The following is a 13,325-nucleotide window of genomic DNA, read 5'->3' on the forward strand; positions in this document are numbered from 1 at the left end:
CAAAAACCCACCAGAACTACAAGTATGTTGTGATCTCAAATCCATCAAAATGTTTTTAAGTTTATTGCTTATAAGGGTTCTGAAAGTTCAGACATTTGGGTTTATTCCACTTTCCTCCTCACAGGTCCCTGTGTGGTTCTGGCTTTAAGACTGGCTGTGGCTGTGGAAGAGCTGCTCTGGGAACACTTAGGGATCACATAGAAGTTGACCTTGAGCCAATGATTTTGTGCAATTAAATTGAGCGAAGTAAAGCAAGACAATGATTTACTGAATTATAACTGACTGCCACAGAAGAGCTGTCTCATGAGTTTTGCTTTTCCACTGCTAAAGATCTATCAAAGATGTTGCATACATATCTAAATTTTGGGTGGTTAATCCATGCAACTGCAGGCCAACCTACCTTGCAATCGCTCCTACAGTATTTCTGCTTATGTCTTCTTGTGTTATTTTTTTTCAGATTAAAGCTTCCTGTTCCCAAAGATAGTGGGAAACAGTTGTAAAGATAACAAGGAACTTTAACAGTCATGGTAGGATAAGATTTTAGACGTGTTTCTACAGTTTACTCATCATTAAATGGCTGTCAGTAGTACATCTGATTAAATAATCAATAACTGCACAGTAACGGCTTCTCACCGTTTCCTTTCCAATGGAGGTATTTGATGTTGTTTGCAAAAAGGTGCTCATAAAGCACAGGCAGCAAGATACCTACCAGGAGAATCTATTAGAATGTAAACTATTTCAAGAGAAGCTCCCCAGATCTCTCTATTTTTTCTACATTACAATATTACTCATAAAATACATTCTGAATAAGCTGCTGGTGTAGGGAGCCTGCTTTGGCAGGGGGTTAGACTCAATGATCTCTAGAGGTCCCTTCCAACCCCTACAATTCTGTGATTCTATGATTCTGTGCTGAATTGCTGCTTTGCTTACTGCAAGCATTCTTTTAGTTCTGCAGATTAAATACACTGCTGCAAAACATGAGACAGATGAAAAAGTGTTTTTTTTTTTTTTTATTATACAAATGTCAGTTGGATCAGGGGGGAAAAAAACACTCCCCTGAGAAGTATCATCTCCAAAATGCAGGAAAAAAAAGAGACAACTCAAGATGAGTGATAATTAACAGAGCTCTCTGACGTGCTGTTCTTTAAAACTTAAAGATGTACGGCAGTCGGAGACAGGATATCGAATATCAGTAGACAGAGCAGCGGGAAACTTTTTCCACTGGATGAAAGGGATAAAAAGAAGAAAAACAAGTCTTGGCCTCTCGCTGCTCTAACTGCTGACTAAGCTCCCGACATACCCAAAGCCAGCTGTAATGAATACCAGGGAAAATAGTATCTTCTAAAGAAACAAAACAAAACTAAACAAGAAAACCGCAACTAAGGTAGAAGCTTACAGTCAGCGTACAAACGTAAATCTCAAGTAACACTGATGCAGAAGATAGGTGGATCGCAGAATGGGAGCAGAAGGTTGCAGTTGCAACCTGCCTGTGAAAGATGATCTGCGGTGCTCCGGGCTAACCGCAGTCAGTACGGCTTGGGGCTGGGAGGACCGGCTGACATAGTAATGCAAAATTCCAGCGTGTAGGGAAGCAACAGAGGCATTGCTCCTCTCCAGCGGTGCTTTGGAGAGAGGGGGGTGAGGCCGGAATGAATATTCGTTCCTTTTCACATGTTAAAAGTTCTGCTGATTGGAAAGAACCGGAAAATTTGTTACATTTTCAAGCGTAAAGACTGCGGAGTTAAGCCTGTTGTGCCAGCTAAAATACTTTGAGGCAAGATGTGAAAGAAACAATTGAGGAAAGCTGGTGATCATTAGGAATGCTTTTGTTTATCCGGCAATGAGATTTCCGGTTCTCTTTCAAGGTGACTTGATAAAACTCAGAACGCTGCTTGTGAGACACGATGTTCTCTCGATAGCAACTTCTGTTACACTTCTTGCTGCTCACCCTCCTGCCTGCTGCTGGTTGTCTGATCTGGCAGGAACCAGGCGAGCCGTCCTCCTTTCCAGCCCTCTGTGCTGCTGTGGTTGAGCTCTGCAGCCCTACAGAGCAGAGCATAGACTTCTCAGAAGCTGACTGTGTACACCTGGTAAATCTTTTATAGCTTCATTCCTTACTTTTCCCAGTGCAAACATGTAGCTTTACTGTCTCTAAACTTGAGACTTTATGTTCCAAACTCTCCCTTACAGAAGACATAAACAAGGCTGATTAACTTGATGATGTGCCATGCATAGCAGCAGATGCAGATAGGGAAGTTTGTAAAAGGTATTTACAACCTGTGATTAAATATCAGCCCATTCTGAGGTACTCTTATGTCTACCGTGCTTCTTTGGCAAGCCCTCTAAGGAATAAAAGCAGTCTGTAAGTTTGTAATAGAGGATACTAAAACCCAAACATCTTCAAGGCTTCTGAAAGCATGTTAAGGAGGTGGCCTACAGCCTGTAGTTTCAGAATAAAACGTTGAGTCTGCCTCTGTGAAACTCATATTTGCGTGCATGAATGGCCCTTTGTGGTCCCCTTGGCCAGGGCTTCACTTCCATCCGCTTCTGCACAGGCCTTGGGTGCCAGGCCCTGAGTGCTCCCAGGCAGCTGCCAGCCCCTGCTGCCCCCCACCAGATCACAGAGGTGGAATTTGCACCCTCATTGGTAGGGTGAGGGCAGTGAGAGAGCAGAACTGTGAACTTTAATCAAAGTACATGTGACTGTACAGATGTACCGGCACCTGTTCTGCTTCATTTGCTCCCAGTGAGGTAAATGGTTGTTTTCCTGGTGACTGCGATGGGCACTGAGATCGGCTGTGCAAAGTTCTGCTCCTCGCACGTGACTGATTTTAACCAGACTGTGCTGGTCCCTCATGTGTTGGCGTGCAATAAATATAAACTGCTACAAAGTAGAAGGCCAAAAGGAGAAAGGAATCTGGGAAAAAGCTGAGACAGTGAAAAGCCAACACAGCCTTAAAGAAAGGATGTGATGGTTTTGCTCCAGAGTCCTGTTTATCCTCCAGCTTGATGCAAAGGATATAGACAAGAGTGACAACACAGCACTATTTCTGCATAACTCCTATGATTCTTTGATCCTTCTTGAAACTACCAACAAGAAGGTCACTAAGAACAATGCCAGTTTATTAATTTCTTCTCTCATTGACTCAGAATGACAAAAAATGACAAAAACGTCCTGTTCTTTGCTTTCCTTTCTCTCTCTGTGTTCTTCTTTTTCCTTGTGTGTGTATCTTTTTGTTTCTTTATTACTGATTGTGCCTGACTTGGCAGTCATTTATATTTGATAACTGCAGTCTTGGTCTCTCAAGACAAATCTGTAGATGCTTTTTGAAATTGTTTTAATTTATTTCACCTAACTCCCACACATCCTTTTCATGCTATTATACTGATTTGAGATGTGAGAAAACAATGGCATTTTTGTATTACCTTGAAAGCAAGAATAAGATATTCCATGCTTCTTTTGTAAGCTAACACAGTATTTAAATGCACATTTGATACTGTCTTGGTTCACAGAGAATTCCTTTGTGCAAAGTTTCAAACTACCAAAATTTCTAACTTTTCCTTTGAGGAGGATGTTTGGTCATAATAACAATAAGAAGTTAGAAAAGCTTACATTTCCAGAAGATATAAAAGCCATTGAACTCCTCCTTTTATATTGCTTCATATTAATTTTTTCTTGCATGTGAGGCATCATAAATACACCTAACTAGACCCTGTTTGGATACTTATATAATATAGGTATTTTTTGCCTTTCAGAAAAGCATCACAATATGGTAAACCACTGGGTGTGTGTACAGCCCAAGTTTAGATCAACCAACTTTTAATTACTCTTCCAGTTTTAGAACATAGATTTTCCTATTAACATAAACACATAGTCCAGCCTCAGTTTTGATTTTGTGCTGCTTTATCTAACCTATACTTCTTAGTACAGTATGAAGGCTTTCTCTCTTTATATCCAAAGAATATAATGTTTGTGTAGTTTACCCTCACAGGCAATGAGAAATCACAGAACCTCTTGCTGAGCAGCTCACTGTGATTTAACTTAAGCAAGTGTTTGGCCCTACTGATTTAAGCAGGCTTTGTCTCTTCAAATAACTGGGAACAGCTTAAACATATTTCAGTGTTTTGCTTAGTTGAGGCCAGGTTTCCTGCAGGATGTGTGACTGGTAACTATCCATAGTGATTCATCCTGCAGGTCACAGACTAAGAGCCAAGGAAGAATAGAAGGAAGACGTCTGTGTGCTCATCTGAAGCAGCCTTGGAGGTAACAAAGCCTATTTCCACAGATGTCCGGACTTCCACTGGGAACTACAAAGGTTTCCAGGTGAAACCCTGAAAAACTGAAAGAGGTGGAAACCACTAAACAGTCTCAGAAGAACTCACATCTGTTATAAAGATTAGATTATGCCCAGCATAACTCCCATAATGAAAAAAAACCAACCAACCAACCAAACAAACCAAAAAAAAACCAGGGCTAAGATAGCCAGGACCTCAGTTATCATGAAGTATGTCTCAGGTGCTGTCACTAATTGGCAGGCTACTAGAAAATTAAATCATAAAACTGCAACAAGCACTGAAAGTTTTACTCTATCAAAATATTCTTTCAAAATATGCTTGAAAAAGCTATAATTCATTACTCTGCCAAGCAGCTTACACAAGAGGAGTGTTTTTTACCATATAAATAACATATTGAGCTGTAACTATCTTAGAGAAATTTATAAACTGTCAGGATTTTTTATAAAATGATGTATTTCAAGCTGGTCTTCACCAAGATTAAAACGAAATGTTTACAGAATACAATAAACGTATGATAGAACTGTCAACTTTGTGTATTGAGAGTTGATGCCAGTAAATCAATACAGATGCTAGGGCAGTAGGCGCTCTAAAAATCAATATAATAAATAAATAAATATGAGTTGAATTACACTTTAACACTGTGTGTGCGGAGATGCACTTCATCTTGACACAAATAATACATGCTGGATAACCATCAGAAATGACATTCTTTAAAGCACTGAAGAAATGATATGATCAAAGGACTGGACTGGAACTCAAAAATTATTTCCAGGCCCACCGAGTGACTGATCTAATGGAAAGTTTAACCTTCTTGTGACTCAGTTTTTCCATCTGTAAGATAAGGATGGTATAAGAGCAGTATTTGGAAACTCTTCAATAAGCAAACCATTATCAAAATTAATTATGGCTAGAAATGGTGCATTTTTGACCAATAGTCATGTTTATGCACTGAGCTCTCCTGAAGCAATTATTGAATTGTTGGCTTTGAAAAGCAGCCAGCAGAACTGCATCTGGGAGGTTAAAACTGGTTCCAAGCCTGTTCTTTCTCTTTAAAACTTCTAAAGAGCTTATAGTATATGCAGAACTGACCTAAATGCAAGGTGAAAAACGTAGAAATAAATGAAATGGCACAACCTTGTTTCTGATTAGTAGAAAATGGAAAAAGAGAACAGAACAATGAGGATAAACAGCTTAAACAGGCTGTAGGTAGCAAATTCCCAGTCTGGCTGGTTGGGAGAGTATTAATACGCCCTGTTTTTTCCAATTCCATGTTATATACATCTATACCATCAGCCTTAGGATGGCTTTAGTTTAATATGTGTCTAAAAAAATATGTGCAGATATTAAGGGAAAACACGTTATTCAATTAACTTCCACATCTTCACTTCATGTAATATCAGGTCTTTATAAGAACAAGTCCATAGCTGACCTGAAAGCTTTGTAGACTCTGAGGATCCCAGTGGAGTTCTTAATAATGGATTTCAGTTTGTAGGGTATAGGTGTCAGGAGGAATAAAGAAAATAAAGATATCTTTTTCCAAAAGAGAAAAAATATACTATTAGTGAAAACTTTAAGATTCCCAGTCTTTAGAAAATGTTTTCTGATGTTTAATTTGTACATAGAATTTACAGGAAAAAAAAAAAAAAAATAATGCTTTAAAATAGAAATGAAGAATTCCCCCATGCACTTTGAGGACATGCAAAAGGGATATACCTTTATATCATGAACTTCAAGTTCTGCTTCCTTAATTCCCATACAATTTAAACACCATGATGGATCCAGCTTCTCCCCTTATGTTTAAAATACATTCACAGCCAATTTCTGGAGGTTTAGTCAGATTTTGGCAAATTAGCAAAGCTTCTTGGAGTCAACAACTGAAAGTAATATGGCTTCTGGCAGGAGTGAGTATTATGTTCTGCATTAGAGTGATTGAATCTCTGTTTTGAGCAGGTCATGCGGAAGATGGAGCATTCAACTTTCAACATTTTATTTTAACGAAAATGTCACTTTGCCCTTACTCTGTAAGCAAGTCTTAGTTTATCATCTACCTTACCGCGTGAGCAGAAACAGACGACACTGCATATCATACCTGATCCGACAGAGTGATATAATGCTACTATGGTAGTACTGGTACTAATGCTAGTTCACGTGATGAAATAATGTATGAAAATAAATAATGATGGAAGCTGTGTGTTTAAAGAAATACATATATTTTTAATAATAAAAAGTGTTTAAACTTCCAGTGTTCAAAGAAGAAAAGTGCAGGGGACTACTGGAAATAATGGGTAAGGCAGTGTATATAAAAATATAGATGCAAAATTACAGGAAAGAGTATTACAGAACTTGGAATAGCTTCTTCTAGGGAACAGATTTAAATAAAGGCAAGCCAAAAACATATTATCGCTACAAATATACTGAAGCTGTAACCTTTAGATATTTACATTTTATGACATTGGTGACTCTAGAAATTTGATATAGACCCCCATATCTTACCACCTTACTTCTTGATAGAAAAAAGGTGATTAATGCAGAATAACATTTATAGTAGTAACACCAATTCATCAACATATTTTCATCTGAAGTCAAACAGAAGGAAATTTTGCTTCCTGAACTCCTGCAAAGACAGATTCCTGGCTCTAGAGATTTTAAACATTACAGGAAGGTCTGAATGAAAGTCCAAGTAGAAGAGAATACTAAGATTAATGATAACAAGGAGTGAAAGAATGTTTAAGGAAGAAAGGAATTATTTTTAGTTTATTGACTATTCCAAATGTTGAATTCTGCTTGAGTGGAGCATCAAACAGGAGAGTGAATGAAGAAGAGCCATAGGATAAAGTGACGTGTCTGGGCTCCTCTGTTCAAAAAAGACCTTCTACTGAGGTCCCTTCCAACCCTTTGATTCCGTGACTCTGTTGTTTGTCTTTCTTAGGCTGACTGAGTAAACTTGCTTTATGACTGAGGAACTTCTGGAGTTTCCAGTGCTGCCTACATGGGAAGATCTTGGAACGTGATAGCAGATGCAGGTGCTTGTGGCGATACTATGGGTAAATTATGAGTAACATACAAATATTTATTTAAAACAATAGAATCATTGGGGTTTTATTCAATTGTTAACATGCTGTATTTAGGTATGGCCAGTGCTTCTATTTCGGCTGATGGGAAGGTCTCAAACTGCCTCCTAAAAGCTCGAGAGCGGCATTGTTTCCAAGATAAAAGAGAGAAAAGGAGCACTAGTTCTCCGTACCGCCTATAGGAAGGGCGATGATAACAAGGCAGACGCATAGAGCGGTACTTCCTCAGCGCCCACGGGGATACAAACCACACCGCGAACAACCGGCTGAAACCGCAGTAAGCGGAGCAAGGCGGTGAGCAGGAATACACCCTCAGGGAAAAACGAAAGGGGTGCGTAAAGGGGGAAAGCCTTACGAAGGCTAGCATGGAAATTACAGGCTAAAAATTAACCGAGCTGGGTAACTCGGAGCCCGATTGCCATCAGCCGCTCGACCGGCTGCGGGCTGTACCCGCGCCTCGGCCGCATTCCTTCACGCCCGCCTCGGCCGGGCCGCCCCTCCCGCCTGGCAGCCGGCTGCAGGTGAGGGGCGGCGGGGGGGAGGACGCCGCAAGCCCCGCCCGCCTACCCGCTCTCCCAGCCTGCTCCGCGCCTCAGCCGAGGGAGGTGGAGCCGCTTTATCGAGAGCCCAAGTGGAAATTTCCCCCTCAGTTGCCGGCTCCACCGCGGAGGAGACATCAGACAGAGCTGCTCGTCCTTGTCGTTGTCGCCCGTCGCCATGTCCAACTACATCCACGTCCCGCCCGGCTCCCCGGAGGTGCCTAAGCTGGACATCACCGTCAGCGAGCGGGAGGGGCCCGGCTGCCGCCAGGGCGCCCTGCAACTGCTGCGCCGCCTGCGGCCCCACTGGAGACCCGAGGAGGTGACGCTGCAGGTACGGCGGGCCGGGGCCGGGCGGGCGGGCTGGGGATGCGGCGTTCTGGGGCTGGGGAGGGAAGGGAAAGGGAAGGGAAGGAAGGGGGGGCGGGCGGCCATTGTGCGGGGGAGAGCCGCCGCGCCGCCGTCCCCTCCCCCTCCTCTCCGCAGGCAGCCCCCTGCGCCGAGCCCCATTCGCTCAGCTGCCTGGCGGCGGGGCGTGGCGGCCGGCAGCATCCCCTGCCCCCTCCTCTGGCTCTCGTTTTCCTCTTCCTCCTTTCGCACCCCACACTCTGGAACTTGGCTGCCTCCGCCCTGCTGCCCGGAGGAAAGCAGGGGGAAGGTTTGCCCTCGCCGTGCCTTTAGGGCCGGCGGGCTGCGCCTCAAGGCACCCGGGGGGAAGGAGGGCGGCCAGGGGCCGCTGAGGTAACGGCGGGCGCGCCCCGCGTGTTCGTGTGTAATAAACGTCAATAAAAGCCTCGGGTCGCTGCGTTTTTCTTCCTTGTCAGCGGTATCTCGGTAGGTATCTGCCTCGGTAACGGCCTTGCTCGCCTCGAAGCCTCGCCTGGTGCTGAGCTAGGTGAGCAATCATTCATATTTATGATGAATCATCTGTGTGAGGATTGGTTGCTTTGTGCTTCTAGAATATACTTCACCTAGCCCTGCTTGCATCTTCACCACGTGTGTGCAGCTGTGAGGAACAGCTGCTCATGTACTGCCTGTGCTCAGGTGGGTGCTTTGTGCCATGCCCTTCAACTCTGTGACCCGGCAGTGACAGCGTGCAGTGCTTTCAGATTTTAGTGAAGTTTCTCATTTCCAGAGAATTATTTCTCTTTGAACTGCTGTAGCAAAACTGAGCACTCTGTGGTAATAACAGTAGCAAAACTGAGCACTCTGTGGTAATAACACACAAACTGACTTCAATGTTCTGAAGTTCTGTGATGAAGGTAATGTTTCCAGGTAATTTACTTGAAGGCTACGGCCTCAAGCAAAGCACAGTCCCAGTGTAGGTAAGATATCTTTCTTCAGAGAGCTATTTTATGTATCTTGATGTACAGTGAAAATAGCTTTACGACGTGAAGAAGGATACTGAACAGAGCCCTGCTCGTGAGTTTTGGTCTAGTTCAGTGATGGGGACACTTAACAAACTTAATTTCATGCACCCTGGGAAACGAAACTTGTTTTCTTGTTAAATTTACATGGGGTGGCCCTAACCTTTTGGGAAAGTCCTAGTATGTGTTTAAATAAATAAATCAACAAACCTATGAGAACATGCGAAACCCAACCCCACTTCCTTCCTCTGCTACCCAGTTTAGAAGAAGCAATGAGCAGAATAAAAGCCACTGGTACCACTGGCATAGAACACAGCATGACCGTGCTGCAGTAAAGTCATTGGCTGCTGTGTTTCAGTGTTTGTATGTGGAAAAAAAAAGTTCATTTTTTGCTTCAACTAAGTTACTTTGAAACTGAAACTTTCTTTTTAACTAACTTTTCTTTCTGTTTCCTTCTGTAAGATGAACAAGAGCACCCTGCTCACACAGCTCTGCATTAGCCTTTTAGTTTCACTTGTTAGTCCATTTTTAAACTTGTGTGTATGTAAGAAGCAAGAATGTTTGTGGTTACACATGTCGCATGTAGTTATATGCTGAAATAAAAAGTAACTGCCTTTGTTCCAGGGATGGAGCAAGCAGAAGGTCTGCCCTGCATTCCTCTTCTTAGAGAGGCTGTGTATTTAGGAGGGAGGTGAAACTGAGAATCATGTATTGCGTGGAAAATATGCTTGACTAATCTGAAACAGCAGCATCATAGAAAGGTAGACAAAAAACATTTATAGATGGAGCTTCCTCTGGGCTGTGTTGTTAACTGCCTTTGCTCTAAGCCTTTCTAAGTGCAAAAAGACAAGTAGGAAGTTGAAGAGCCCAGAGTTTGACTCAAAGTTAACTAAGTTTTCTTGTTTTTGAAAAACTAAATACACGGAATGTACCATTCTGTGTCAGGCTGCTTAGTCAGCAGAGGATGAAAATCTCCGTAGTGCTTAAACTGGTATTATTGATTTATTTTCAAAATTCTAGAATCTGTACTAGTTGCCAGCTGCTTTCTGAATCACAGGTGGTTTATTGTAATGTAACTCCTCAGTGTCCAGTTACATGTGAATGTGATCACCGCAGAACAGCTTAGATACTCGGGCTCTTATTTTTTGGTAAGGAAAAGCCAAGTTTTCCTGTCTGAACACTGACCTTCATATGTTTTGTCTGTGCGGTTGTCGCTAGATGATGTGCAACAAGCTGCCTAGAACTAACCGAGTATTTTCTCTAAGTTCTTGGACACAGGGAAATGGTTTTAAGTTAAAAGAAGGAAGATTTAGGTTGGATGTTAGGGGGAAGTTCTTCACTAGGAGAGTGGTTAGGCCCTGGAACAGGCTGCCCAGGGAGGTTGTGGATGCCCCGTCCTTGGAGGTGTTCAAGACCAGGTTGGACGGGGCCCTGGGCAATCTGATCTAGTAAAGGTGTATGTTTGGTGGCCCTGCCAGGCAGGGGGGTTGGAACTACGTGATCCTTGAGGTCCCTTCCAACCTGGCTCATTCTGTGATTTACTTTCTCTGCTTTATGATTGCAGAAAGTTGTGTCATTAGAACAAGTATGTGCCTTTTGCACTAGTAGCTTTTGATTTTATTACATGTGATTTTAGTAATAAAATCATTGGGTAGTTCTAGTTGGAAGGGATCTCTGGATGTTTCGAGCTCCCGCTGAACACTTACAGCTTGCTGAATCCAGAAACTGGTTATAATGAATAACAGGGAATAATGTGTTTGGACTTCATAAAAGAAGATGCCTTTCCAAACTCAGACAGTGTTCTGGATTAGTGAAAGTGAGCATGCCAATTTTTATATCCTCTCCAATTTGCTCTAAATTGTGGAGAGAACTGTGATTATATTCAGCTCTACTGCCTTAAAGAGGTTGTGAAAATACAATCATAGTCTACAGATTTATTTTCCCTTGTCTCATGGAGATGAAATTTTGATTTTGAAGAAGAATCTGTTTTCAAGTTATAACATGGGAAAACCTGTGACCACTGCTGTAAGCACAGATTGTTTTATTCCATGACCTATTAAGGGTCTTCCAGGTCAGGTCATAAAGAAGGATCAGTAGGCTAATACGGGATTGCCTCTCTGTAGTCTAATGCTATGGAATGGGGAATACAGTCATTATTTCTTCCCATTTTGAAGTGATCTTTATAAAAGGTCCCTGACCTTCCTCTTGAAGAGACTTAGTGTTAATTTAGACATTGGTTATTTGAATTGCATGATACGTGCCAAAAATTCAGCAGCCAGATTTGAGTGTCTAAAATAATTAAAATTAAGTATCAGGATTGGTTCTCCCTCACACGATGAAATGTTGCTTGCTTTTTAGTGCTGCTGTTATTGTCAGGATGTAGGTATCTTTGCATTTATCAGTGCTTCCTGTATGTCTGCTTTATCCTTCCTGTCTTGTGCTCAGTAGCTTTTCTGTGGTCAGTATTTTCTGGTGGATGCTTTCAGTTCTGTTCTTGTGTGGGCCTTGCTATTTTCTTTATATTAAACTATGCCTAGGTTCAGATTTGCGAATGACTTTAAAATACTTAGATTTGCTTAAACTATATATGGAGTTGAGAACCGTGAGATAATCGAATAAGAATAAAATATGACTATCGTGTAAAATGATGTAAATTGTAACCTTATTTTTGAATCTCAGTGTTACGTTTTTTCAAGAGTATTATTTTTATTGCTTGGCTGTTCTAGGACATCACGGTCTTTCAACAGTTGAGAAAGTTACTATTTAGAGCAAGGATGACTGAAGGAAAATAGGAAGAAAATAGTTTCAAGAATATGCTGTGCTGATGCTCTGTGGTGTATAACTACTCAGAGGTACTTGAACTCGAAGTCAGAGTAGTTTGAAAATCGAAGCAGTATTAGATGTCATCTGCTGATTGATTTCTTCATTCTCATGAAGTGTCTAAAGTTTGATAAACTCAATTGGTTGTAAAAGAGCTTTTGTGGTATCTGTGGGTGGAGCAGCAGTCATATTTGTGTGATGAGGTCTTAATTTATGTGCCGCGTCACAGTGCATGACGTAACCCAGTCGTGTGTGCTCTAGATGTGCTGTCTGTACTGATGATTCTGGTTCTAGATAAAGGTAATCAATACTGGCTTAGTCACAGCCTGTGATGTGGCTATGTAATGGTGCATAATTTGCTCTGAAGGTTAGATTTTTGGGAAGGAAGGGGGGCTACCTAAGATGTTCCTCCTTAGCCTCTGGGTTTTTTTCTACATTTCACATCAAAGCCTTCTGAGGGAGGAGCAGTAAATTCATTCTTGAGTCAGAATAAAATCTTAGACTATTTTTATGTTTAGTTTCTTTTTTTTTTTTCTTGTTTGTTTTGATTTGCCTACAGCTTTTAATCAAAATCACAAAGTCTGTAAAAAGATCTAAAGCAATACACTTCCTCAGAAGTCTTAACTGGTTATCAGATGTTGACTGCCTTCATGGGAGAGTATTCTTCAGAAAGAAGTTTAAAAATGCTTTATTTTTCTTTGGAGATTTATTCAGGCATAGAAGATGACTGTTTAACTCATTTATATCAGAACCAGTCTTTGTAAAAGATGATGCCTCTATAGTACATTGGCTGCTCCTAAAGTAACGCCTCCTATTTATTTCTATGGAAACTGCAACAGCTATAAAGAGCACTGTAACACTATTTGATAGAGCAAACTCTCAGCTACAAAATGCTGCTTTTCAACCTAGTCACTGCCATTAGTTATGCCTTCTTGCTAGTGATGAATGAAAGCCTGCATGACGTGCTTAAAAACATCTACCTCAGTGGAGGCGTTCTACTGTTTCACTGCTGTTATGATGGCATCATTGCTAGGAAAATGTCCACACGGTTCGTCTTTCATTGGCTCAAGTAGATGGAGGTAAGTAGGTACTTAAACTGGGCTATATCGTGGATGTGTTAGGATGGTCCAGCCAAGGTTGGCAGTGCTCTTCATGATCTTGGGACTGGTATGGGGCCTGGTGTTACTGTGTTGCAGGATGAGGGTTGTCCTCCTCCCCTCTGGCCTGAGTCT

General features: G+C 41.7%; 1 protein-coding gene across 11 annotated transcripts in view; it reads left to right on the forward strand.

The window, feature by feature from the left end:
* The first annotated feature begins 7,949 nt into the window (after positions 1-7,949).
* ETNK1 (ethanolamine kinase 1) overlaps positions 7,950-13,325 on the forward strand; it is a 31,989-nt gene continuing 26,613 nt past the window's right edge. For all 11 annotated transcript variants that reach the window (XR_014944320.1, XR_014944310.1, XR_014944317.1 and 8 more), the window contains exon 1: positions 7,950-8,240. Coding sequence is in view for 7 of the 11 variants with exons in the window: in XM_015869631.3 (XP_015725117.2) it covers positions 8,085-8,240 (156 nt within the window). In the remaining 4 variants the exon portion in view is untranslated. The remainder of the gene's footprint in view (positions 8,241-13,325) is intronic.

The sequence above is a fragment of the Coturnix japonica genome, chromosome 1 (assembly GCF_054131305.1).
Source record: "Coturnix japonica strain WE chromosome 1, WE-NBRP24, whole genome shotgun sequence".
NCBI lineage: Eukaryota > Metazoa > Chordata > Aves > Galliformes > Phasianidae > Coturnix > Coturnix japonica.